This window comes from Macaca mulatta, chromosome 16 (assembly GCF_049350105.2).
Source record: "Macaca mulatta isolate MMU2019108-1 chromosome 16, T2T-MMU8v2.0, whole genome shotgun sequence".
NCBI lineage: Eukaryota > Metazoa > Chordata > Mammalia > Primates > Cercopithecidae > Macaca > Macaca mulatta.
In genome coordinates, this window is record NC_133421.1 from 52105463 (window position 1) to 52131857 (window position 26395).

Consider the following 26395-nt stretch of genomic DNA (forward strand, 5'->3'; position numbering starts at 1 on the left):
CATTGGGGTGAGGATAATGAATTCCAGGAGTTGACAATGGCCTTGCATCTCTCTGCATCTCTCTGTTGGGCTGGTGCTTCTCAGGGGAGCGGACTGAGTCTTAGAGCCTGACATGAGTTTACCAAGAGTGGGAAATGGGCCTCCCCAACAGCCCGAGGCTCTGCAAGGATGGAGCTCTGTTTCCTCTCTCAGGCCAGAAGCTCCCGGTGACACTGGAGGGTCCCGTTTCTCATCACTGCTGTCCCTGGGGTTTGGTGGAGCTCTGCACAAGATGCCTGCCCTGGTGGTGGGACCACGACGTTGGGGCAGTGATGTGAGAAGATGAGAACAGGAACTAGAGATCAGAGAGGCAGGACATCTTTAAGAGCCCCTCCTGCCTCAGTCAGCTCTTCAGGGGTCCTTGGCAGTAAGTGTAATGGTAGAGACCAGTGGCTTGGGGGCCATATGTCCCAGATTCAAATCCTGACTCCTCCACTAACTCAGCATCTATACCTCACTTTTTCCATCTGCAGCATGGGGATACTAGTACCTACCTTACAGTACTGTCATGAGTTGGCCCCCATAGAACGCTTAGGATGGTACCTGGGTCGGAGGAAGCTCTTGCTAACTGATAGCTGTCCTGTGCTAGTAAAGAACTGCAGGGATTTCATTATTGAAGCTGGGGAGAAAGCAGGAGGAAGAAGCAAGTCTCCCTTGAGCATGGTAGGGGTCGCGCCTCCCTGCCCTCATTTCTTAATAGCCCTTGGCCTGAGCTCATGTTTTGCTAGTCTCGGCCCTGACTCCATTTCCCTCGGTTTCAGGTGGGACCATCCGTGAAGCTGGTGCCAGGATGCCCCGGGGGTGTGGATGACCGGCCGCCCAGCCCCAGCACGGCCCGGTCCCGCATGCCACCGCCCCGCGAGGACCACTCTCCGAGGGCCGCCTGGGGCCCCGCGCGCCCGTAGTCTCCTAACCCGGAGCCCTCGGCAGCCCATTCCTGCCTGGCCACCCGGGGCGGAGGAGGCGCTGGAGTGAGCTGCCCGAGGCCGCAGAGCAAGCAAGCGGCTGACCGCGGAAAGACCCCGGGGAAGGGGCTTTGCTGCCGGCTAGAAACATTTTCTCCAAGCGGCTCCGCAAAATGACCAGCCTGTTCCGCCGGAGCAGCAGCGGCAGCGGCGGGGGTGGCACAGCCGGGGCGCGCGGGGGCGGGGGAGGCGCGGCCTCCCCCCAGGAGCTCAACAACAGCCGGCCGGCCCGCCAGGTGCGCCGCCTGGAGTTCAACCAGGCCATGGATGACTTCAAGACCATGTTCCCCAACATGGATTACGACATCATCGAATGCGTGCTGCGCGCCAACAGCGGTGCTGTGGACGCCACCATCGACCAGCTGCTGCAGATGAACTTGGAGGGCGGTGGCGGCGGCGGTGGCGGCGGTGTCTATGAGGACAGCTCCGACTCGGAGGACAGCATCCCTCCGGAGGTAGGGGCGCGGCCCAGGTAATTCCAACCACCGTTGGAACCTCTAAGAAGACCTGGGTTACTCCGCTGTCTAGGTTCTAATTAGCAAGCAGCCTTACTTCCCCTAGGGAAAAGTACCATCCGTCGTCAGTGACCTTATTTTATGGGCAGAAATCATGCAGTCATTCAACAAACACTGAGCACCCACTCAGTGGCGTGTGAGACGTGGCACTAGACCCTGAGTCAGGAGGCATCACAATCAAGGTGCTTGTTACAAATGCAGGTGCCTGGGCCCCACCCCAACATACTGAACTCCACTTCCAGGCCTAGAGTTCGCTAGTGGCCAAGTTAGACCAGGTTTCTGCCGTCCTGGAGCTCAGAGTCCAGTGTGGACTAGGAGCGGGAGTCCCGTACTGACAGCCAGAGTAAGTGCTCGATGGAGACGGGGAAGCAGCAGAAAGGGGTGGCTTCCCAGAGGAAGCGATGGCTAAGCCCAAACCCTAAGCGGAGACCCAAAGGAAGAGTGAAGCCGGGGGAAGGGTGTGTAGGCAAAGGGAACAGCTTGTGCAGAGGCTGGGAGGTGAAATAGTGTCTGACTGGCTAGGGAACTGGCAGCAGGACCATCTGTCAGGGTCCTAGAGTGAGAGGAGATCAGTGAGGTTGACAAAGCCCTGATGCTGAGAAAAAAGAGTGTGGCTGTATCCTGGGAGCATAGCCATGGAAAGGTAGTGAGGAATCAGACTTGCCAGTTAAATCCCTCTGACTGTGGCCTGATGGAAGCAGTAGTGAGCCATAGCCAAGCAGTCTCTCCAGGGAGGTGACTGGAGAGAGGGGACCTGGGTACTGCATCAGTACCCATCTGCTGGAGGTAGTGAGTCCCTCCCAGTCCCACCCGAGTTCAGTGGACATCTGGCCTCCTAGTATCAGCAGAGCCTGAGGTGCTTGGTGCAGAAGGGTGAGGCACACAGAGCCTGTTAATCAGAGGGGTGCTGTCCACAGGGCCATCTGGGACTTGCAGCCATGGACAAGACCAGGACCCAGATCAGGTGGGATTTAACTCCACTCTTTATTGAGTCCCGACCCATGCCAGGCATCATCCTAAGTGCTTTAGATGTATCATCTCTACTTTTTTTTTTTGGGTGGCGGGGGACAGAGTCTTCCTCTGTCACCCAGGCTGGAGTACAATGGTGCGATCTCAGCTCACTGCAACCTCCATCTCCCAGGTTCAAGCGATTCTCCTGCCTCAGCCTCCCGAGTAGCTGGGACTACAGGCATGTGCCACCACACTCGGCTAATTTTGTAGTTTTAGTAGAGACAGGGTTTCACCATGTTGGCCAGGCTGGTCTTGAACTCCTGACCTCAGGTGATCTGCCCGCCTCGGCCTTCCAACGTGTTGGGATTACAGGCATGAGCCGCCGCACCCGTCCCGATGTGTCGTCTCTTCTAATCCTCACAAACTTTGTGCTGTGGCGTTATTATTACCCTCGTCCCTGTTCTCCATCAGTCATCCTGCAAGGCGAAGTCTCCTTGCGTTTCCTCCTTAGTGTGTGCTGCTGAGACTTCTCCTGGGGGTGGAGAAGCTCTGTTGGCAAAGACATCTGGCTTATACCTGTGTCATCTGCAGCACCCAGGACGATCCAGGCACATAGCAAGCGCTTGGGGAGTGTTTGTTGAATGAATAAATGCTGCTGCTGTCTTTGTACAGTTTTCCATTGTCTCTCTCCTTGGGAGACCACTCCTTTGATCTACTTGGAGTAGGTGGTGGAAGGAGTATGGGAAAATATGGATCCTCTTTGTAGAAAGAAGGAGAGAGAGAGTGAGGGTGTGCGTGTGTATGTGTGTGTCTGCAGATACAATTGACCATTGAACAATGCAGCTGTTAGGGGCAGTGAATCCCCCCATACAGTCAAAAATTCACTTTTTAATATAACTTTTGATTTTCCCAGAAATTGACTACTAATAGCCTATTGTTGACCTCAAGTCTTACTGTTAACAGAAACAGTTGATTAACATATATTTTGTATGTCATATGTATCATATACTGTATTCCTACAATAAAGTAAGCTAGAGAAAAGAAAATGTTAAGAAAATCATAAGCAAGACAAAATATATTTTCTCTTCATTAAGTAGAAGTAGATCATCGTAAAGGGCTTCATCCTCATCGTCTCACATTGAGTGGGCTGAGGAGGAGTGAGAGGAGAGGAGGGGCTGGTCCTGCTGTCTCAGGGGTGGTGGAGGTGGAAGAAAATCTGCCTGTAAGGGCACCCATGCAGTTCAAACTCATGTTATTCGAGAGTCAACTGTATACGCTTTAAGTGTGAACTGGAAAGAAAGCTCTCTGCAAGCTCTGACCCTTTCTGCAGTCTGATTTGCCCTGACAGTCTGGCAGGTAGGGTAGTATTTCCTCCTTTGTCCAAGGCCCCCATAGCCCTATAAACCTCTGCAAGGCTTCACCACCCCCTCTGTTTTTCTAAGAATCTTGCTTTCCAAATTGAGCCCCCTCCCCTCCCTTGGCAGTCTCCCCAACCCCCCACCTTTGGAACTCTGCCTGGGCCCATAGGCAGGCAGCTCCTGAGCCAGCGGAAAGTGCTTCGGAAAATTTATGAGCCACAGCTGGAATGACAATAACTGCTGAATGGAAAAAAAAACCTTTCTGGGGGCTGATGGATGGTGGGCTGGCCCGAGGGGTATCCTTGCCATGGAGAAATATCTCCTGTCAGATAAATGGCCTACACCCTGCCCCCCTGGAGCACCTGGCAGGCATCCATCACCCACAATGAGTTAAGCCAGGAGGCTGAAAAGCCCAAAACTTCAGCACCTTTAGAGCCAGAAGAACAACCTCTTTGTGGCTGGTGGCAGTGGGAGGGAGAGGCCAGGGAGACCAGCAGCGCTGCTGGGGTTACTCTCCTTGGGACTCAGGCCCTGCATTCTGGAGCTTGCCTGGCCGGCCATCTGCCTTCTCTGTGTTTCCCAAGTCCTCTCCAGGAGGCTCTGATGAACGTCTGTCTGGGCTTGCTGCCCTGGGAGGCTGCACGGAGGAGCTGTGTTGGGGGCCCTCCTGGTGTGGCTGGGGAGGCCTGATTGCCCTGAGTCTAGGGGGCTGACTGCTGCTGGCCACAGTCAGAGGAAACCCCAAGCAGCTTCCTTTAGGGGACAGTTTCTACTAAGCTCTCCTCCCCTCCTCAGCCACCTCACTCCGACCCACATCAGTGGGAATAGCCCAGGCCAGCCACCCAGACCCACCACTGCTAGCCTCAAGGCCGCAGCCCAGAGCCCTATCCCTCAGAGCAGAGGGGTCTGGGAAACAGGGTGTCGGGGCTGGGGGACAGCAGCAGCAAGTTCTCTGAATGAGCCAGGTACTTGCGGGGCCACTGTCCTGTGCCAGGCACCAAAGATTCGCCAGGGAACAGGAGCAGCGCTTACAGTGTTCTCTTTTTTCCTTTCTTGTGGAAATTGAGGGTAAGCAGAGCAGTGGCCTGCCAAGTGCTACATTCTTCCTTTCCTGCAAAAGCATCTGTTTAAATACTTTTGGCCTCAAAGGAAAGAACGTTAGTGCATTCCAGGGCGCGAGGCCTCCTTGGGTTGAGCTAGCTGTGTATGCGCAGAGCACTGCAGAGAGCACGTGTGCATGTGTGTGCATGTGTGCGTGTGTGTGGGTATGTGTGTGTAGGTGTGCTCACACGCACAGGCTCACCTCCCTACCCACCAGGTGCCCCTGGGAGGCTGTGTGTGCTGGGCGTGGCTGGTCTCAGGGCAGAGCTGTACCAGTGCAGCCTGGCCCAGCCCAGGCTTATACAGGCAGCGTGATTATGGTGACTTCTGCAAACTCACTCGAGGTCTGGGGGCTCTGGGGCACCTGAGAGTCACAGCCTCTCTGAGCTCCTCCCATGTTCTTTGATCTTGGAGGAGATGGGAACAGAGTTGTGGGGAGTGAGCGGGAGGTGAAGGTGTAGGCCAGGTTGGGCTGTGTGGTGAAGGATCTCCCAGTCAGGGGCCGCCTCCTGTGGTGGATCACTTGAGGTCAGGAGTTCAAGACCAGCCTGGTCAACATGGTGAAACCCCGCCCTACTGAAAATACAAAGATTAGCCAGGGGTGATGGTGCACGCCTGTAATTCCATCTACTTGGGAGGCTGAGGCAGGAGAACATATACTTTGATGTCTGTGGAGTGTGCCAGAACTGGAGAGTCAGAGGTAGCCATGTGTTTAGCTGCCCCAAACTCCTCTCTGGGTCTCTGGGGAAGAATCTAAGTTAGTCAGTGGAGCAGGACCCCAGACTTTGCCCAGTCCTTGGCCTCTCCCTGGCCCTCTTCTTGGCTCCTGGAGAAGACAAGAGCTTGGGAAGGAGAGCAGGCATCCCAGGCACTCCCCTTGCTACTCCGCCCTGAGAGTCCAACCTGAGTGTGCAGCCAGTGTGCCTGAGGGAGGGATCCTTGTGGTCCAAGTTGAAGATCTATTCTAAAAAGCATGTGGCTTTTGCCATGTCACTTAGCCTAGGCCTGAGTTTCCTTCTGTGTCAAATGGGGTAATGAGCCATATCCTACAGCACCAGGTTGTTCGAGGTTAAGGTGACATCAGAGACGTGGAGGTACTTTGAGAGAGGGTATGAATGATGTTATCATCAAAGAATAGCGTGGGTACAGGAGCACATGAGTCACACGCATGCAGCTCAGTGGAGTTTCACAGCGTGAATAAAACACATTATCAGCACCAGCTCAAGAGCCATCATCCCCAGAACCTGGAGTGCCCCTGGTGTCCATTCCCGCCCTTACCCGCCCCACAGAGGGCACATCGCCCTGACCCTTACCACTGTGTGTTTGTTTCTGCCTGTGTTTGAACTGCACATGGAGGGAGAATGCTGCTGTGAACATTCTTTTGGGGACATATACTTTGATGTCTGTGGAGTGTGCCAGAACTAGAGGGTCAGAGGTAGCTATGTTTAGCTTTTTCAAAAAGGCAGTTTCCTAAAGTGGTGATTGTATCGATTTACACTCCCACTAGCAACACACAGAGTTCCTTTATTATACCTGCCCTCCCACACTTGATTTTGTCTAAATGGTATTTAAATTCAAGGAGGGATGATTAATATTTCTTTCTCTGTTGCCTCTGATTTAGATCTTGGAAAGGACTTTGGAACCCGATAGCTCGGATGAAGAGCCACCGCCTGTGTACTCCCCACCAGCCTACCACATGCACGTGTTCGACCGGCCCTACCCTCTGGCTCCCCCGACTCCGCCTCCCCGGTGAGAATCTGTCATGTCTCAGAGCACAGGGTGGTAGGGAAGAGGATCAGTGGCTGGGGCTGTGTACAAACAACAGGAAACTTGGCTGGACCCCTCAGTATATTCTCCAAGAACAGGCTTCTACTGCAGCAAGAGACATTTTAGCTAGATACCAAGGAGAACTTGCAAAAGGTAAGGATTGCAAGCGCAAACATTTCCTAAATTCCTACTGTAGGCTAGGCGGTGTGTCTCGTACCATATGGGACACAGAGTTAAGTAAAGCTCAGCCTCTGCTTTCTGGGAGCTTATAGTCAAGGGAGATGCCAGAGTAGGAATGACAAACAGGGAATGTGTACTGACACTTCCCCTCCCAAGCCCACAGCAAACATGACTGATTCATCACTGTGCTCTTTCCTGCTGAGTCAAGACAGAGCCTCAGATCCTCCTCAACACAGAACACAGCATTCCCAGCCAGTCATCAGTAATTGATGGAATGGCTAGCTGCCATCCTTGGGCTAGGGATGTTGTGGGGATTTTTAAGCAGTGAGAGCAAGTCTCTTTCATTAAGGTAGTTTGATAACTGGAGGCAGGGAGGTAGACTGCAAAGTCCCTGGAAACTTCTTCCAGGTTAGAGACTGTAATTTGGAAGCTTAAAATGAAGCTAGGCTGGGCACAGTGGCTTACGTCTGTAATCCCAGCACTTTGGGAAGCCAAGATAGGTGGATCACTTGAGGTCAGGAGTTCAAGACCAGCCTGGGCAACATGGTGAAACCCCATCTCTACTAAAAATGCAAAGATTAGCCGGGGGTGGTGGCGTACGCCTATAATTCCATCTACTTGGGAGGCTGAGGCAGGAGAACCGCTTGAACCCAGGAGGCAGAGGTTGCAGTGAGCCAAGATGGCGCCACTGCACTCCAGCCTGGGCAGCAGAGTGAGACTCTGTCTCAATAAATAAATAAATAAATAAATAAATCATAAATAAATAAATAAGCAAGCTAGTTGCCAACAAGGTCCCCCGGGTCTCTGGGGTGCTTGTTTTTCTGGGCTCCACGTTTGTGCTGGGGCTGCCGGAGCTGGGGTGTGGCCTCTTTGCCCTAGAGCTGCTGTTTCTTAGAATGGCTCAGGCCTGGAGTGGTGAGGGGGTGCGGAGATGATGGGACAGGGCACCTGCCCCAGTTGGATCTTCCCTTCTCCCCAGAACAGCCCTAGAGCAGTGGTGAACTCTGTTATCACACAAGTATAGCTAGCATTGACTAAGCACCCTTCCAATGCCAGAAGCAGAGCAGGTTCTTTACCTACGCCATTACATTTAACGCAGAGGCGGGCACTGTTGTCATCACCCCTATTTATGGACGAGGAAACTGAGCCTTGAGAGATTCCATAACTTCCCCAAGACTAAGAGCTGGAGTTTGAATCCAGGTCATTCTGACTTAAAGCTAATCACTCTTCACTGCTGTGTCCTGTCACCTCCCGAATGAGAAAAATCTCTGTGATTGCAGCTTAGGGAGCTCATAGAGTCAGTCCTAGAAAGTTACTGAGGGAGGAGGGAGGGAAGTGTTTTGAGTCAGGGACAGGAACAGAGCTGGGATCTTTATCACGAATGGTACCAGGAGCTGGCAGGCTGTACTGGAGTGGGAGGTGGGGAGTGAGTGAGTGGGTCTGGGTGAGACATAGGCAGGACTTGCAGCCTGGGATGGATCACAGAGCCCCGGGCTAAATGATTTTCCTTTCTTTGACTTTTTGTTTTTTTGAGTCGGTGTCTCACTCTATCATCCAGGCTGGAGTGCATTGGCATGATCTCTGCTCACTGCAACCTCCGCCTCCCAGGTTCAAGTGATTCTCCTGCCTCAGCCTCCTGAGTAGCTGTGATTACAGATGTGTACCACCATGCCTGGCTAACTTTTGTATTTTTAGTAGAAGGGGTTTCACCATGTTGCCAGGCTGGTCTCGAACTCCTGATCTCAGGTGATTCGCCCACCTCGGTCTCCCAAAGTGCTGGGATTACAGATGTAAGCCATTGGACCTGCCCCGACCCCCACCTTTTTTTTTTTTTTTTTTTAAATATTCCAAGATACTTTTGCAAAAAGTTCAGTTTCTACTAGGCAGAGTGGTTCCACCTATTTTTCAGAAGGGAAAACTGAGGCCATAAGAGAAAGGAGTTTTTTTTCTTTAAATAGAAACAGGGTCTCACTATGTTGCCCATGGTGAATTTGAACTCCTGGCCTCTAGCGGTCCTCCTGCCTCAGCCTCCCGAATAGCTGGGACTACAGGGCATACCATCAGGCTTGGCTGAAAATCCCAGTATAAATGTGGTATGGATATCCACGCCACATCCTCCCTCCCTACTCTGGCTGGGTGTTCAGCCTGCTGTGGGGGCGGGGGAGGGCAGGGTGGTGCAGTTCACTGATGGGAGTCCCACTTGGGGGCAAGGTAACCTCAGCACTAGACCAAGGCTCAGGAGACCCTGTGGGCTTTCGACAAGTTACTGCTCTTGCTTGAGGTTCTGGAGCCTGACTCAGGAAATGAAGGCTTTGCTGGGTTGGGAGTGGATGCACTGAGGAGAACTTGACTAGTGGAGTCAGACAGAAGCAGTCTGTTTTCCCCACCCCTTCCTTCACCTGCCTAGCTTAGAATTCTCCAGGCACCTTTGCAATGTGGCCTTTGGCTCATTGCTTGACCTCTCTGAGCTTTGTTTGCCTCCCCTGAAATGGGAATAGTAATTTCCATGTTAGCACTGAGGAGGACTGAATGAGATGTGTGTGGAGCACTTAGCACAGTCCCAGTTATAGACCAGATCTATAATCAGTGGTTTACTGCTCCCTCCTGTCCCCCAGCTACACTGGCTGGCCTCTGAGTTTAGCTCTAACATTGAACATTGAGACCAGAGGCGAGGCTTCCCCCAGAGGCCAGTGTTCAGTAGAGCCACGGGTCCCTTTGCCCCAGGATGGCTCTGCTAGACCTGGGCCTCTAGGCCATCTCCAGTGCCTTGTCCAGTCCCTCTATCCAAGACATTCATTTCCAGCATTGACTGAATTGCCTGCTGTGTATGCAGGTGCTGAGCCATGTGTGTGCTGAGGTGGTGAGGACAGCACTCCTGAACCATGTGTGTGAACCATGTGCTGAGCCATGTGTGTGATGTGGAGGTGAATACGGTGCTGCCTGTTTCCCCACACGCTGCCAAGGAGATCAGGGTCTAGGGAAGCCCAAGACACAGGGGCAGGGAAGGCTGCCAGGAGAAACTGATATCCAGGCTGTGACCTGAAGGTCACATTGGCAGTAATGTGGAGAAGCAGAGGACAGGGAGGTGCTCAGGCAAAGAAGGAGCATGTGCAGAGGCCTGGAGGCAGGAAAGAGGGCCCATCTGGGGGCCTCCTGGAAGTATCTACCGGTGGGTAAGGCTGGAGAGGTAAGCAGATCAAGGGCCCTGTGGCCTTCCAGGGAGCTTCCATGTTCTCTTGCAGCCAGCCGGGGAGCCATTCAAGGGCCTTAACCTGGAGAGTGACACAATCAGGCTCATGTTTTAGGATTCTTCCTCTGGCTGCTGAGGGAGATCAAATTTGAGTGGGGGAATGGCCTGGCCCCCTTCTGCTACCTCCAGTCACTGGGGTGCCGAGAACCTGCAGATGGAGCAGAGTTTGGGAGCGTGGGCATTGGCCTGCTAGGGCAAGAGAGGCAGGGCCACCCCCCGGGAGCATGCTTCAAATGTCACGATCCCTGGGTCCAGGTTTTGCCTGGATGATGTGTGTGTCCTGGGACATGGCTTGAACCACCTCTGGACTTCAATGTCCAGTTTTTACCAAAAATTTTACCTGGAAGGCCTGTCTCTGAAATCCCTTTCCATCAGGTCTGATGTTCCATGGGTAAACCTAGGGGTCCGATGGGGCTTGAAGTTGTAGTTTTGGGGTCCAGAGTCAGAGACTCTGGGCTGGGAAATCCTCCCGCCTCTCTCCTTCCCCTCCCCCAGCCTGTCCTTCCCTCCATCTGTCTGAAAGAAAGATGGTCTCTGAAACCCAGGGGACCCATCCACACAGGCCGCCTGCTGTTTTTCCGTTAAAATTACAGCCTTGGAAGTTTTTTTTTTATTTGCGTCTCAGCTCATTTCTGACATTCCTTTCCGACCACAATGGAGTTGCCTGGGCTGCCTGTGCTCAGGGCCCCCTGGCTCACGCAGCTGTGGGCTGACCTCATCTCTACCAGTGCCAGGCAAGGGGCCAGGAGGGGGCTGGGCCTGGCCTTCCTTCAGGACCACAGGCCCAGCAGCAAGGAAACTCAGCTGAGAACAGGGGCCTCCTCCACCTTGTCCCCTTCTGCACTTGGAGTCCTCGTGGCTAGAGGAGTCCAGATGCACCTTCTGAGGTTCTCCCTCCGCTGCTTTCCTGGGTGGCTCCGAGGTGTGGTTAAGTTGGGGGTGGGCACCCGTGTCCCAGATGAAGACCCTGAGACCCCAAGAACGGGTAATACCCCTGGTGAGGGTCCCTCCCTGCTGTAGCCTGGGGTGGTCTGCGAGTCCCTGAGAGATGGGGCTTCCTCACTCCCCATCTCTGGCCTTTGGAGAAAAATGAAGCCTCCAACAGTGGCAGAAGGTGGCAGTGATGTAGAAAAAATTTGGCCTAGGAATGGGAGTCCCGGGTTGTGATGCAAGCTCCTCTCCAGACCATTCCCTCTCCCCTTGTGTCTGTGCAGCCAGAGGGTGGACGAGGCGTGCTGGGGTTCCCTTGGCTCCAGTCTGCAAGAGCTGAGCTCCCACCAGGCACTTAGCAGCTGGTTATCCCGTCTGCTGCCGCCCCCGCCCCTTCCCCTCGCCCCCGCCGCCGGCCACCCGCCCAAAATAGAAAAGGAAAGGAAGTTATTTCCATAGTCAGCTGCAGCCCGGAAAAGCTCCCCTCCAGTGAGGGGGCGGGCGGGATTCCTGGAGCTGGAGACCAAATCAAAGCCAGGCCCGAGAGAGCGAGAGCGGCCCCCACCGCCCGGCCCTCGGCTGCCTTCTCAGTGTGCCGTTTCCCTGACTCAGCGGAACACGTGTCCTGCGGTTGCCACGCTGCAGGCTGCCATGGAGCTGTGGGGAGCTCCTGGCTGGGCTCCGAGCTGCCCTCAGGCCCAGGGCGGTAGGGCGGGAGCCTGGGGGTCAGGGAGGGTGTGTGTGCCACCCCCTCTTCCTCTACTGCCTTGCCCAGCTGTTGGCTCTGCCATGGCACGGAGCTCCTGCCACACACACACCAGGCCTGGAAAGAGTGGTCCCAGAGCACCCTGAGAGGGAGATCCCTTCCACACTCACCTCTCCACACACTTTTCAGAACACTGCTCAGGACATGGCCTCCTGAGGGGCTCCCCAGTACCTGGGCAGGGAGGCAGCAGTTTCTAGCTAAGGAAACCGAACCCGAGAGGGGAACAGGGGCCCACCTAAGACTACCCCGCCGGCTGATGGTTGAGCCAGAACTGGAGCTTGGATCTGCTTTACCCTCTGTACGGATCCTGGCGTCCCCATATGCCCCCTCTTCAGCAAACCAACATGCAGCAGGCTGTGCTGTTGGTGGCTTATGTGTCTGTTCCTTTGGACCATACCTGTCACTCAGCACCGTGAGCCTGGCACTGTGTAGGTGCTAGCATAGAAGCATGAAAGGATACAATCCCTGCTGTCTTTAGGGCACATTTGTAAACATCTATAGCTAAATCCACAGAGTTCCACATGTGCACCATGGACAGACAGCGCTGAAGGTCTAGAGACCTGGGCGGGCATGTGACTGGACAGCATGAATGGCTGGGGAGTTCGCTGAGGCCGGTGGAGACATCTCCAGTGATGACACAAAGTGATGGGCCTTTGTTCTGGGGGCAGTGGAGGCCATGGGAATCTCTGAGCAGGATCTGACCTGCCTGAGGACCTGGTGTGATGGGGCCAGGAGACCTGGGGTTGGGCTTAATGACTCCCTCTTCCCTGTCACCTCCCATCCCCTAGTATCGACGTGCTGAGCTCTGCAGCCCCTACAAGCCAGAGACGCTATCGGAACTGGAACCCACCACTACTGGGCAACCTCCCGGATGACTTTCTCCGCATCCTCCCCCAGCAGCTGGACAGCATACAGGTAACAGGGGCCGCCCCCGCCTTCCACTCCCACCTGCCTGTCCAGCATCTCTCTTTGCCCACACAATTTGTGCCAGCCAGTTTTACTTCCTGATGTTTAAACCCAGGCTGAGCTATTTCTGTTGCCCTGGGTTCGTAGGGAAAGAATGCTGAACTGAAAGCCTCACTTCCTGCCTGGGTCTGGAGGTTTCCTGTTCTATCCAGGGAAGGTGGCAGCCTAAGGAGGCTGTCTGCTGCAGCAGTCACCTCAGGCTGGAGAGAGGCGGGCATGGGGTGGCCAATGGTGGAGGGCCAGAGCACCCCCCTTCCTCCCTCGGGAAAGGGCCAGAGGCAGCTTCTCGATAGATGTTGGCATGCTCCAAGGTGCCCCACAGCGGGGCAGGTCCACCCTGAGGCTGCCGGTGCCGGGAGAGGGTTGAGTTTGGGAATCCACGTATAGGCTGTTCCACAGTTTGCAGATTTCTTTTCAGGACTGTTCAGGTTGTAGATGAAGGTATGAGGTGGTCCGTGGCGTGGAGGAAAAATAGTTTTTAGGCTACTGCTGTGTCCCCTGCAATGAGGGCTCTGACCTGTCCGTTGGATTTTGGCTTGCCACTAGGTTCCATTAGGAGGTGTGAGCCTCAGGTGAGGGCTAGAGGATCTTGGACAGGGCGTGTGTGCAACCAGAGGGATGTGGATGTTTGTGCAACATGTACCCTTGTGTGTACACGTTCAACATGCTCGCCTCCCTCCTCAGGGTAATGCTGGGGGCCCCAAGCCTGGGAGCGGAGACGGAGGTCCACCTGCCATGACTGGGCCAGGGCCCCGAGACCAGGAGAGCCGCTGGAAGCAGTACCTGGAGGATGAGAGGATCGCGCTTTTCCTACAGAACGAGGAGTTCATGAAGGAGCTGCAACGAAACCGCGACTTCCTCCTTGCCCTGGAGAGAGGTGGGCAGTGCCTGCAGCCACTTCTCCCTGGCTGAAGAAGGGAGGTGATGCTGGCTTTAGCCTTGGGGCTCAGGAAAGCACTGAGCTGGGGGCTGAGGGGCCAGGTGCTTTCTGTCCTACTGAGCCTTGACTCCCACCAAGTTATCCCATGGGAGCCTCAGAATTCTGCCTATGGGGACCTGGGTCACTAACCCACCCCTTTCTCCCTCGGGACTCAGAGGAAGAAGGGTGTGCACTCTTAGGCCTTCTTCCCTTTGCACACCTGCTCTGTGCCAGGAACTGGCCTTGGCACAAGGCAGCAGGGAGAAGAGCACTGCCCCTCCTCACAGAGCCCCAGCCCCAAGGCAGGCGTGATGTGTCTGGAGCTCCGGGAACAGAATGACTGGGTTCGTGAACGCCAGGGTTGGGGAGGCTCTTGAGTGGAAGACCTTAGAGCAGGGGCTCTGGAACTTTGCAGGTATTTGGGTTGTCTCTGGGTTGGAGACCCTGCTCCCCAGCCTGGCTACCTTTCCCCTGCAGGGTGGGAGTGCGTTTGGGATAGAGGAAATGAGAGGGCGGTGGAGCTCTGTCCCTGTGATGGCCACAGCGTGAGAGCTTGTGTGTGTAACTGATGGTGTGTTGGTGGGGGAGGAGCAAGTTGTGCAGGGAGAAGGCTGGGCTGAGGCCCAAGGTTAGCCCCAGCTCTGCAGCAAAGGTGCTGGAAGGCTCAAGGCCTTTCCGTTTATTATTTATTTATTTATTTTTTTGAGACAGAGTCTCCCTCTTGTCGCCCAGGTTGAAATGCAGTGGCTCAATCTCGGCTCACTGCAATCTCCGCCTCCCAGGTTCAAGTGTTTCTCCTGCCTCAGCCTTTCAAGTAGGTGGGATTATAGGCACACACCACTGCACCTGGCTGATTTTTGTACTTTTGGTAGAGATGGGGTTTCACCATGTTGGCCAGGCTGGTCTCGAACTCCTACCTCAGGTGGTCTGCCCACCTTAGCCTCCCAAAGTGCTGTAATTACAGGCGTGAGCCACCACCCCTGGCCAAGCCTTTCCTTTTAAATGAGAGAGTTTGGACTCTACAATCTCTCCGAGTCTTTTAATTCTGACATTTGAGATGGCTGTCAGGCAGTAGTTTCTCTTACTGCTGGTTCTTTGAGAGCTGGTAGATGTTGTGTGCACTCATATTTTGGGTGCCCGTGTGTGCTCATGTGCGATTCTGGGGACTTAGCCTCTAGCAAACTACCGTATCCCAGCCCAGCCTGTCCCTGGGAGCCCAGGAGCTAACCTCCCTGACCTATGAATGTGGTCCTTTTCCAGATCGATTGAAATACGAATCCCAGAAATCTAAATCCAGCAGCGTGGCTGTCGGAAACGACTTTGGCTTTCCGTCTCCTGTCCCAGGTAACTTTGCCTTCTGGGGAAGAAAACCTAGAGGCATGGGGGGGCTCATACCCAACTTTGCTTTGCATATTTGGAGTTTGGGAGTAGGGTGAAAAAACAGATTGTAGGAGGGGGTGTGGGCCTCCTCAGCAGGCTGGTGGGGCCGCTTCTCCCCCCACCTCCATATCCACTCCATTTAGCTGCTCTGGGGTCTTTCCAATCCAGCCACTGCTGGGCTTCTGAGCCCCCATTTGTGATCAAATAACATAGGCTGGCTGAACTCTCAACCTATGCCTTGAGTATAGGCTAGTCAAGGACACATGGCCAGGTGCAGTGGCTCACACCTGTAATCCCAACACTTTGAGAGGCCGAGGCAGATGGATTGCTTGAGTCCAGGAGTTCAAGACCAGCTTGGGCAACAAAGTAAGTCCCCCTGTCTCTACCAAAAAAGTACCAAAAATTAGCTGGGCATATTGGCATGTGCTTGTAGTCCCAGCTACTCAGGAGGCTGAGGTGGGAGGATCACTTGAGCCCAGGAGGTTGAGGCTGCAGTGAGCTGTGATTATGCCACTGCACTCCAGCTTGGGTGACAGAGTGAGACCCTATCTCCAAAAAAAAAAAAAAAAAAAAAAAGAAAGAAAAGAAAAGGACTCCAAACTGCCTTATGGTGGGACTCAGAGACTGATAACTCTTGGTCTGTTTCCTGAGGAAGTTTATGGTCTTGTAAGGAGAAATGCCCAGAAAACAGGTAGAACAAACTAGCAAAGCTGAGGACTTATTGATTTTAGCAAATGCATGGAAGAAAAGGAGGGCAGGATTAATCTGGGGAGTTGACTCATTCATTCATGACGTAGCTGGAGAATATCTCCCATCTGTTGGGCCCTGCCCTAGGTGTTGGAGGAAGAGGAATTTCTAGCTTTGTGTACAAGGTGGTGGGAAGTAAGAATTGCTGGTAAAGAGGGCCAGGCTCTTCTGCTCAGAAGCTCTAATGGCTGAAGGAGGGTTGGATGGGGGTGAGGGGTAGCAGTGCTCCTGGGATGCACAGACTACTAGGTTGAGCCACAGCTGGGAATGATGACCTGGTGCCTGTGTGTGAACAGTGGCCCCTCGTCAGTCAGTGCCTCCTGCCCCACGCGTACACAAGCCGCCCGCCTCGGAGAAAGGCTCTTGCCTGGAATAGACCTTGCATCATGCAGTGGAGTTGGGGGTGGAGGAGCAGAGGGATGGGGAGCTGAGCTGACCCCAGCTTGAAGGGAGAAAATCCTGTGGAACTGACTCATAAGCAGCAGGCTGGGTGCTTAGGCCTCAGCAGATGTGCAGCTGAGAGTTTTAAGCAGGAGCCTCTTGTCCTTGATCCTGAATTAACTAGAGATACCAGGGCTGCTGAGATGGATCAGAATGACTCAAAGGGGACTTAGCAGGCAAGGTGACTGGGGATTAACCACGTTGCGGGACAGAGAGCAGGGGTTTCAGAAAGGCAGCAAAAGACCCAAGCGGATGCCGAGCGAGCCCAGGAGACCGCGTGGCCAGCAGGGTTCTGACTCCAGGACTAGTCCCATTCTATTCCTACTCATTGTCTAATAGCCAGAAACCCTGTGGCTGGGAGGGAGCAGTGGATGGGCTTACCCTGGCAGGAAGGACAAGGGACTTGCTACAGGTGAATGCCGGCTCTGAACCAGCACCTCATTTGACCGTCACATGAATGTTCGGGTGCAGGAGGCCCCTTGTGTGCTGGTGAATGTTTCACAGCCAACTCTGGGTGCAGCAGGAGCCTGATATGTAGTGCTTGGTGACCTCCATGGTGGAAATACTCCCAAGCTACCACGGTGATGTCATGAAACATGGAGTTGGTCAGAGCGTGAACAGTTGGGAGCAGACACAAGCCGGCTCTCCGCACACACAGTAGACCACTAAACCCTCCCCATTTTTACAGAGGAGGAAACAAAGTCCACAAGGGGAAAGAGGAGCTCTTGGAACTCCACATCCTCCTTGCTTTAAACTCCCTCCTGGTCAGGGAAGAATCCTGCTCGCTCTTTGCATTTGTCCTCAGATGGGTGGGTATGGCTGGGACAGCGGCCATGGCTGGCCACACTGGCCGGCCTTCAGCAGGTGTCTCCTTCCAGGAACTGGCGACGCCAACCCCGCTGTGTCTGAAGATGCCTTATTCAGGGACAAGCTGAAACACATGGGAAAATGTGAGTCCCACTCAGACCCCGCTTCTCTCCCCAGCTTTTCTGAGACAGGCCCTGTGGCCTCCCAGGAGTAAGGGAGCCCTCCAGAATGTGTAATGCAGCTGACTCTTGGTGAACCAGTGACATTTTCATCACAGGCTGGCTCCTTCAGCCTTCCTACCTCACTTCCCTCTACAGCTGAGTCTAGAAACAAATTAAGTTTTAAATCCTCTTGAGCCAGATGTCTACAGAAAAATAACGTGCCGCACATGCCCTCACCACAGTCCTCATGTTCACGTTCTCTGTGACTTGAGGAGGCTTGGCCGGAGCTGACTGCAGAGAGGCCCTTGCTAAGCCTCTGTGGGGGTGGAGGACCTCTTTCCACAAAGTCCTAGCAGCCTTGAATGCCCCCTTCCCTCCCCCTCACCTCCCCGCCACATAGACCCACAGCCATGTGTGAATGAGGCTTCGATCCTCTCAGGCTCCATTTCAGGGAAAATCTCGGATTAGTCATGGAAATCCCAGAACCAACTTTGGAGGTGGCTAGGGGCGGGGCGGGAAGGCGGTGGCGGTGGGAAAGCGAGCCAAGATGCGTTGCAGTGTGTTGCAGCTGGGGAGGGAATACTCGGATCTTGAGCCGCCTGCAGTCCCTGGGCCTTGGCTCAGGGTGTCCTGTGCTGCCCCTGCAGGCTGACCCAGGATGCAGCCTCTCACTCCTGGGGTGGTATCCTCAGGGATCTGTGATTCCTGTCACCTCTCTCTCCCCAGCTCCCACCCTTGCCTGCCCCCTGCTCCCACTCCAAGGGGTCTGGGTCATCCCCTGGCCTTGCCCATACCTGGGAGGAGGCCATCTGGTGTGCTGGCTGCCAAGAGAATGACTCACAGGTCTCTCTGCCCCCAGCCACCCGGAGGAAGCTGTTTGAACTTGCCCGAGCCTTCTCAGAGAAGACCAAAATGAGGAAGTCAAAGAGGAAACACTTGTTGAAGCATCAGTCGTATCCTTTCCAGCCTGGCACTGGTGGGGGTGGTGGAAGCCAAGGGCTACGGAGCAAGACCCCTGCTGAACTCCCTGCAGCTGTGCCCTCCCCTGGGAGTGGGACGAGGCTCTGTGGCCTTCCCTTCCTCCTCCCCTTCCCTCCATGAGCTTGGCCACCAGTCCACTGCCCATCTCTCGTTGCCAACAAGGGACCAGACCTCAGGACTAGGGTAGCAGCTCCTATCTCCCTTCTGTAGGCCCAGAAGTTGTCCTATAAGTTTTTTTTGGTCTGAGGTCATGTACTTCTTGGGAGAAAAAGTGGTTCTTCCGTCAAAATCAAACCTTCCCCTCATTTCTCTAGTTGAACTAGTGCACGAGTCCTCCTCACTCCAAGCATGTTGGCCCTGCCTTCCTCGAGTAGAAATACGGCTTTGCACATTTTTACCCGAACTCCTATTCATGCTTCTCAAACAGGGCCTAGGATAGCAGAGACTCAGCAGCCAGAGGGAAACAGGGAGGAAGCTTTTTCTCCATCCCCAGAGATGTAAGCGGGGTGAGAGTGTCAGGGCCTGGCCACACCACTGACCTCAGGAAAAGGAGCCCGGGGGACAGTACTAGGGGTGTGGGGGGTCAGGTGGCTGTGTCAGATACCTCCAGAGCCTTGAGGGGTGGGGCAGAGAGTGGGTGGGACTGGGGGGACTAGGGCAGTGTCCTCTCATCCCTGGGATGGTTTTCCTGAATGGTCTGGCAGGCTGGGGGCTGCCGCGTCAACAGCCAACCTCCTGGATGATGTGGAGGGCCACGCGTGTGGTGAGGCTGGAGGGGAGTCGTAAGCTCCAACTTCTCTATGATCGGTGATCTCCCAGCGGAGTTCCTGGGTGTTTCATGGGAGCACCCACCCTGTCCCTTGGAGGAGACACTGCGGGTTGGTGGGCAGGTGACCCAAAGAAATGGATCCCCCCGACTTGGTCGACATCGCCTCTCCCTTCCTGCAACCCCCGAAAGGGGACCCTCCCCTACTTCCATCTAGATGTGTACCTGTAGCATGAAGTGCCAGGTACTGTTTCTGGGGAATATTCTCTTGGCTGTGAAGTGGCAGACAGGCCTACCCCCTTGGGGGACCCTCGGCCTGTCTGAACCAAGAACCAAGCACTGGGCAGCTTCCGTCTGTGGGCCCAGAGGCTTCTCAACTTTCACCCAGTCCCTTCCAAAGGCCACATGGGCCAGAAGACTGCCTCAGACCCTACTGGGCCTGCAGCGGATCTTTGATCCTCATGCCACATTCGAGGGTTGGGAGGCATCCAGAAACAAGGACCGGAAGGGCCTTGGAGGTCATCTAGATAGTCCAGCTTTTCCATCCCTTTTATAGATGAGGAAATTGAGGCTCAAAGACGAGGGGAGAACTTGTCCAAGGTCTCAGAGCTCAGTGGTGGACCCTGGCCAGCACCTGAGTGCCCTGCTGCCTCTCTCCCTGGACCCATGCATCATCCACCTGGGGGGAATCTTCATGGGCCCCAAATGAAGGGGGCAGAGAGAGTCGGGTCAGCTGTCTTGGCCAGTCTGGGGCCGTGGCTGAGCAAGGCCCTGCGGGGTAGAGAATGAGGTAGCTTCCCTCTCCTTTTCAGACGAAGACTTCCGGGGAAGGCGTCAGGAGGCGCCCAAGGTGGAGGAAGGCCTGCGAGAAGGACAGTAAAAGGTAAGGCCTGGAGCCATAGCTACCCAGGGACTGCCCAAGGCCAGGGCCCCCCACACTGTGCACCCCTTGTGTCCTCCCAGGTGTCCAGAGGCGCTGGGTTCAGGCAACTGGGTAGTACAGGCCCCACGTGTCTTCCCTCATAGTTGCGGCAGGGACACGGGAGTGGGAACTAGTCCATTGCATGTCTTTTTTGGTTATTTATTAATTTGACAAAAGATAAGCACACCTGCCTATGACAGATGCTGAGAACAGGAAAACAAAATCAGCTTTGACCTTGAAGAGTTTACAGTACAGTTGAGAAGACAGTCCAGGACACACACAGCACACTGAGAGGACAACTTAAGAAAAACTGGCTGGGCACGGTGTCTCATGCCTGTAATCCCAGCACTTTGGGAGGCCAAGGTGGGTGGATCACCTGAGGTCAGGAGTTCGAGACCAGCCTGGCCAGTATGGTGAAACCCTGTCTTTGCTAAAAAATACAAAAGTTAGCCTGGCGTGGTGGCACGCACCTGTAATCCCAGCTACTTGGGAGGCTGAGGCAGGAGAATCATTTGAATCTGGGAGGCGGAGGTTGCAGTGAGCCCCGAGATCGCGCCATTGCATGCCAGCCTAGGTGACAAGAGTGAAACTTCATCTCAAAACAACAACAACAACAACAAAAAGAAACAAAAGAAAAACTGAGGTGGTCTCAACCCGGCTATGCACACACAGAGCTCTTTCCAGCCCCCTGCTCGGGTTGGGTGGGCTGCGATCTGCCACACCAGGATGAGGAGACCCCTCCTGAGGCAGCGGTTTCTGGCTGAAGCCCCGGGCCTCCAAGCCACTCCTCCTCCTCTCTTCCTGCGCACCCTCTTGGGGAGAAAGAGAAAATGCCAAGGCCTCCTCCAGGACTTGGCCAGGACAGCTGTCCCTCTTCCAGCCCCCCCTTCCCATGGGAGAGGGGAAGCTGCCCGGCCTTCCCCAGCCACCGGTCTGGTCCCAGTGGGCAGCATCTACAAGGCTTTCTTGAGTTGATGGCATGGCAGGCATGGCCCTGTGGCAGACCGTGGAGAAATACTCGCCTGCCTCAAGATAGTCACAATGGAGGGAAACCAGGAACAAGTAAATACAAGTGTCCTCTCCCCTCTGCCTGGGCAGCTGGCCCCCATACCTGTTCCACCTGACTCCCTACCACATCTACCAGGCACTGCAGCCCCTTCCATTCCCCTCAGGCTTTCCTCAAACACAGAGCCGCAGCCCACTTCCCACTGTCCTGGAATGCCCAGATAGAGCCTGCCAGGGAAACGCCCCCACTGTCACCCCACGCTGCTACTGTCTCCACGTCGTCCTCCTTCCTACTGGTCCCCAGGGAAAACAGGTCCTGTCCAAACCACGCCTACATCAGAACCTTGCTCATCATTCATTCATTCATTCAGTCATTCATTCATTCATTCATTCATTCATTTATTTTGAGATGGAGTCTCCTTCTGTGGCCCTGGCTGGAGTGCAGCGGCGCAATCTTGGCTCACTGCAAGCTCCGCCTCCCGGGTTCACGCCATTCTCCTGCCTCAGCCTCCTGAGTAGCTGGGACTACAGGCGCCCACCACCATGCCCGGCTAATATTTTGTATTTTTTTAGTAGAGACGGGGTTTCACCATGTTAGCCAGGATGGTCTTGGTCTCCTGACCTCCTAATCTGCCCACCTCGGCCTCCCGAAGTGCTGGGATTACAGGAGTGAGCCACCATGCCCGGTTATTTATTTATTTATTTTGAGACAGAGTCTCACTCTGTTGCCCAGGCTGGAGTGCAGTGGCGCAGTCTCAGCTCATTGCAACCTCCGCCTCTAAGGTTCAAGCAATTCTCCTGCCTCAGCCTCCTGGATAGCTGGGATTATAGGCACTCACTATCGTGCCTGGCTAATTTGTTTTTGTATTTTTAGTAGAGAAGGATTTTTGCCATGTTGGCCAGGCTGGTTTCGAACATCTGACCCCAGGTGATCCGCCCACCTGGACCTCCCAAAGTGCTAGGATTACAGGTGTGAGCCACTGCACCCGGCCTCATCATTTATTTCTGTCCTAGGACTTCCAGCTTGTCCCTTTCCAGCTCGTTCGACAAGTTGACATCCTCTTCCTCCTCCCCTTAAATACCAGGGGTCTTTGAGTCTCCCTTGCTATCCTTCATCCTCTACAGGCTAACAGCCCCTCCCATCATCCAGATTGACTCGGAGGTTACCCAGCAGCTCAGGGCCTTAGCCTATTCTGCATTCTTCTGGTGCTCTTCCACACACACTCCCCTGATCTTTCCCGAAACTGCCCTCCCTTGGCTCCTGTGACCCCGCGAAGCCTGGTTCTCCTTCCTCTGACTGGCTCTCCTTGTTGCTCTGCCCTTGACCCTCTTTGAAGTCTTCTCACTGCCCACTCTGGCAGTGCCTCCGCCCTCTTTTATAGCACCAGCAACACTTCTGTGCATCTGGCTCCTACATCTGAATCTCCATCGCAGTTAGGCTTCCAGAGCTGCTTTGTGTCCCCAGCTGCACCCAAGATTTTTTTTTCAGTCTTGGGTGGCAACTCAGTCTCTCCTGCTGACTGCCCCCTTTCATTCTCTTTTCTATTCCTTCTATTACCACCCTGATAGATGCTCATCACCTAGGTCACAGCCCTGTTCTCTTCACTGCCCCTGACTACTATGATTATCCCACCACCAAAACCCCACTTTAGTTCCATTTCTCCTATGCTCTTTGAATAAACCTTTTTTTTTTCTATTTTTTTTTTTGGGGAGGGATGGAGTCTTGCTATGTTGCCCAGGCTGGAGTGTAGTGACGCAATCTCTGCTCCCTGCAACCTCCCCCTCCCAAGTTCAAGCCATTCTCCTGCCTCAGCCTCCTGAGTAGCTGGGATTACAGGCACCCGCTACCACGCCCGGCTAATTTTTGTATTTTTAGTAGAGACGGGGTTTCACCATGCTGGTCAGGCTGGTCTTGAACCCCCGACCTCATGATCCGTCTGCCTTGGCCTCCCAAAGTGCTGAGATTACAGACGTGAGCCACCGTGCCCAGCCTGAATGAGTCTTCTGAGTAAAGTCTTAGGATCTCTTCAGCTTGGTGTCTGAGGCCTACCAGGTTCTGCCCCCAGTTTACTTTTTTCCACCTACAGATCTCTGTGGCCTAGCTCTCTTGAGCTATGACATATTAGAATGGGCCAGGTACCCTCCCACCTTGAAGCCCTCCCCTATAGCTGCTTCCCCCCAGGATTCCATTCCTCCGCTCCATCTCCTGCTGCCAGAGTCCCTGCAGCTCCGCAAGCTGGAATGGTTCTAGGAATTCGAATGGTGGGGATGACCCAGGCAGAGTTCTACAGTTGACCTCGAGTCCCTGGAGAAAGGGGAGGGCTTAGGTCTTTGGTAACTTCTCCCAAAACTGTCTCTCCAGGAACCAGTGACCAGGAAAGACCATTGGGCTCCTTTGAAAAAGACTCCTCCCATCCCCTTTTTCCCCCTGCCAGATGCCAGCAGCTCTTCCTTGCCAGAGATGATCTGAACCGGTGGGGGCAGCTGGAAAGCAACACTGGCCCCCAGCTGAAGGGCCCAGCTGCAGCCGGACAGATGGTGCTTGAGAACCGAGGCCCAGTGATCCTCCAGCCACAGTCCAGCCCAACCACTGCCACTTTCCATGGGACTTAGAACTTCCGAGTTGCTGCCTTGCAATTGGAGGAAGGACCTGGGGCCCCTAGAGGCAGCAGCCAATTACAGCTCCTTTTGTAGCCAGGCGTTCCTATGGTCAATGAGTGGAAATGCAGGAACCAACCTCCCTTGAAAAAAAAAAAAAATCCAGAAAGCAGATAAAAATTGGAATATGGAAAAGGGCAAGATGACCCCACCAGAGGCTCTTTGGCCAGGAGGTGGAGTCCCTGCCTCCCTCCGTTCCCTATCTGTCCTGTCACAGACTCTGCCTGACCCCCTGTCCCCTTCCTCAGCTCCCTCCAGGCACTTGGGTCCCTCCCTTCCAGGGCCTCCCATATCTCAGCCTTCCCCCAGGGCTGCTGGCCCAGCACACAAGCCCTGCACCTAGCCTGGGTGGGAGGTCCCCGGCCAGTCCCCCAGGCACTCTGAGGTGCTATGGGCTGCTGCAGAGAGCATCTCCTGACTGCCCCATCTGGCCTCATCAGGCTGCTGCTGTTGGGGATGGGCTCACTCCCAGCAGCTCCCCATCACACAGCAGGGGTGGGGAGGGTGGCCACCCCAGGGTGGCAGGGTCTTTAATTTGGCAGCAGACAAAAGCCAGTTCTGGAGTCACACCACAGTGGGGGCTCACAGGGGCTCTGACTCCCCAGCTGGACTGGAAGCCCAGCTGTCCGAGGGTGGACAGCAGTGGGCCCTGGAGTGACCCCTTTGAGCAGGTAGCAGGGCTGAAGAGCAAGGTGGAAAGGCCGCCAGCCTGGGTGGGAGCGCCTAGGGCAGAAGGGCTTGCTGGGTGCCCCTGAGACGGGCGGGTGATCTGAGGAGAACGCTGATTCTAGGAAGCCTTACACGGCACCCACCACTGCCACGGGGAGGGAGGCTGCCCAGCCCGTGGCCCCGCCCTGGACATGGGAGCGCGCAGACCTTCTGGAGAACCGGGAAGCCTGGGCAGGCACGAGGCTTCGGCGCGGCTTCGGGAGGTTGGGAGTGGGATCCGATCCTTGGCGCGGCCCTGGTGGCCTCAGTGACCCCAAGATCACAAGGGCGTAGCGAAGGCGAGCCGGCGATTGCACCTCGTCCCACCCACCCTGCCCGGACTCCCGACGCCGAATTTCCCCTCTCTGGGGAGGGCCGGGACGCGCCGCCGCCGCCGAGCGTGACCAAGTTTGGAAACGCGCACGGGGCCGGGACGCTGGCTCGGGGGCCCTGCCGAGGAGCGGCCGCCCCCTCCACTGCTCCTCGCGCCAGGCCTGAGGTCCTGGAGGGAGGGGAAGGTCTCCGAGGAGTGCCTCGGGTCCCCAGCTCGAGTTCCCGACGGGTCTCTAAGCCTTCCCCGCGCCAGGACGGGCGCACTGCGGGGGAAGCCCCAGCCCCACGTCTGTGAGTGTTGCTTGTTATTTTTTTTCCTCCTATGTGTGGGTTTTTTCTTGGAGCTGTTTCATAGGAATTCCTGTAATAAAGAGTTGGTGTTCTCTTGGTGCTCTGATGTGGCCAGCGGCGTGGGCTGGATCCTCCTGCTCCCTCCTCCCTCCCCGCCTGGGGCAGGGTTTGTCCCCCTGGAGCCCCGCGTCGCATTCCTAGGGTACCCCTGCCTTGCCTCGCCCATTCACCCGCAGCGCTCTCCGACTGCACTCTCGAGGTGACACCTGCGGCACCGCTGCACCGCTGCACCGCATCCTTGCGGACCGGCTATGTCTAGCGCTGTCGCCTTCCTGTTTGGCCCAGGACAGTAAACCGCTTGCTGATAGACAAGGGAAACACCCCTATGGGGAAAGCCAATCTGTTGCGAAAGCTCCAGACGGCCACCTCCCTAAATAAACAGCTTCTGGATTAAAGGCAGACTGGAGGCTGCAGGGAAGTGCAATTGCAGACTTCAAAGGGAACTCAGAGATCGCCCAGTTGATACATCTCTCCTTCCTCCTCCTCTCCAGCTCAGCTGGACTACCCCCCATCCTCCGCCACAGGGACAGGGCCCTCGCTGCCAGAAGAGGAAGCTGGTGCCGTTTCCAGACAGGGCAGTTCTCAAGGTCGAAGTTTTTCCTTGTGTTGAGCCAACGGCCTTCTAGGGCTTCCAACCACACGTCTTGCTCTTGGGCTCTGGGTCACCGTTGCCAAGGCTGCCTCTCTTGCCCCTGATGCCATGTTTCAGCTCAGTGACCTCACCCTTTCTCTTCCCTGACAACTCATGTGCTTCCTGCACTTCCTGCGGGGGCCTCCCCACCCATCAGGGTCTGGCCCCACCCCCAGTCAGACCCAGGGGGCTTGTAAAGTGGCACACCTGGGACAGGGTGATGCTCCACACGAGCTGTCCTGAGCAAACCAGGATTATCCTCTAACCCTGGTTCTCTGCATCATATTCATTGCCTGGGAAGCTGTTCCAAATGCCAATTCCGAGACCTACTGAGTCGGAAACTCTGGGGGTGCAGCCCAGCAACCTGTATTCTGATGTGCACCACAGTTTGGGAATCATGGTACCAGGCCAGTACCTAGCACGGGCTGTACAGAATTACTTGAGTAGCTTTAAAAAAAATCCTGGCCAAGACCAGGCTCGGTGGCCACACTTATAATCCCAGCACTTTGACAGGTTGAGGCAGCAGGATCGCTTGAGCCCAGGAATTCAAGACCAACCCGGGCAACAAAGTGAGACCCACTCCCGCAAACCCCCACATCTCTACAAAAAAAAAAAAGCTGGGTTGGTGGTACACACATGTAATCCCAGCTACACGGGAGGCTGAGGTGGGAGGATCGCTTGAGCCCAGGAGGTCGAGGCCGCAGTGAGCTGTGATCATGCCACTATATTCCAGGCTGGGTGACAGAGCAAGACCCTGTCTCAATTAAAAAAAAATAGATCCTGGCCAGCCCTTGTGG

General features: G+C 55.1%; 1 protein-coding gene across 12 annotated transcripts in view; it reads left to right on the top strand.

Annotated features, from left to right (window-relative positions):
* The window catches only part of CUEDC1 (CUE domain containing 1), a 93992-nt gene extending 68993 nt beyond the window's left edge, over positions 1–24999 (top strand). For 3 of the 12 annotated variants that reach the window (XM_015119168.3, XM_077970984.1, XM_028836302.2), the window contains exons 2-11: positions 801–1459; positions 6551–6678; positions 12611–12737; positions 13473–13665; positions 14968–15051; positions 17154–17225; positions 18103–18196; positions 18929–19006; positions 19803–19873; positions 23280–24999. In XM_015119168.3, coding sequence (XP_014974654.1) covers positions 1118–1459; positions 6551–6678; positions 12611–12737; positions 13473–13665; positions 14968–15051; positions 17154–17225; positions 18103–18196; positions 18929–19006; positions 19803–19873; positions 23280–23530 — 1440 coding nt within the window. In that variant the 5' untranslated portion in view covers positions 801–1117 and the 3' untranslated portion in view covers positions 23531–24999. Of the gene's footprint in view, positions 1–192; positions 407–800; positions 1460–6550; positions 6679–12610; positions 12738–13472; positions 13666–14967; positions 15052–17153; positions 17226–18102; positions 18197–18928; positions 19007–19802; positions 19874–23279 lie in introns of all 12 variants that reach the window. The other 9 variants (XM_015119171.3, XM_077970986.1, XM_028836303.2 and 6 more) reach the window with 6 other exon arrangements.
* Positions 25000–26395: the final 1396 nt, after the last annotated feature.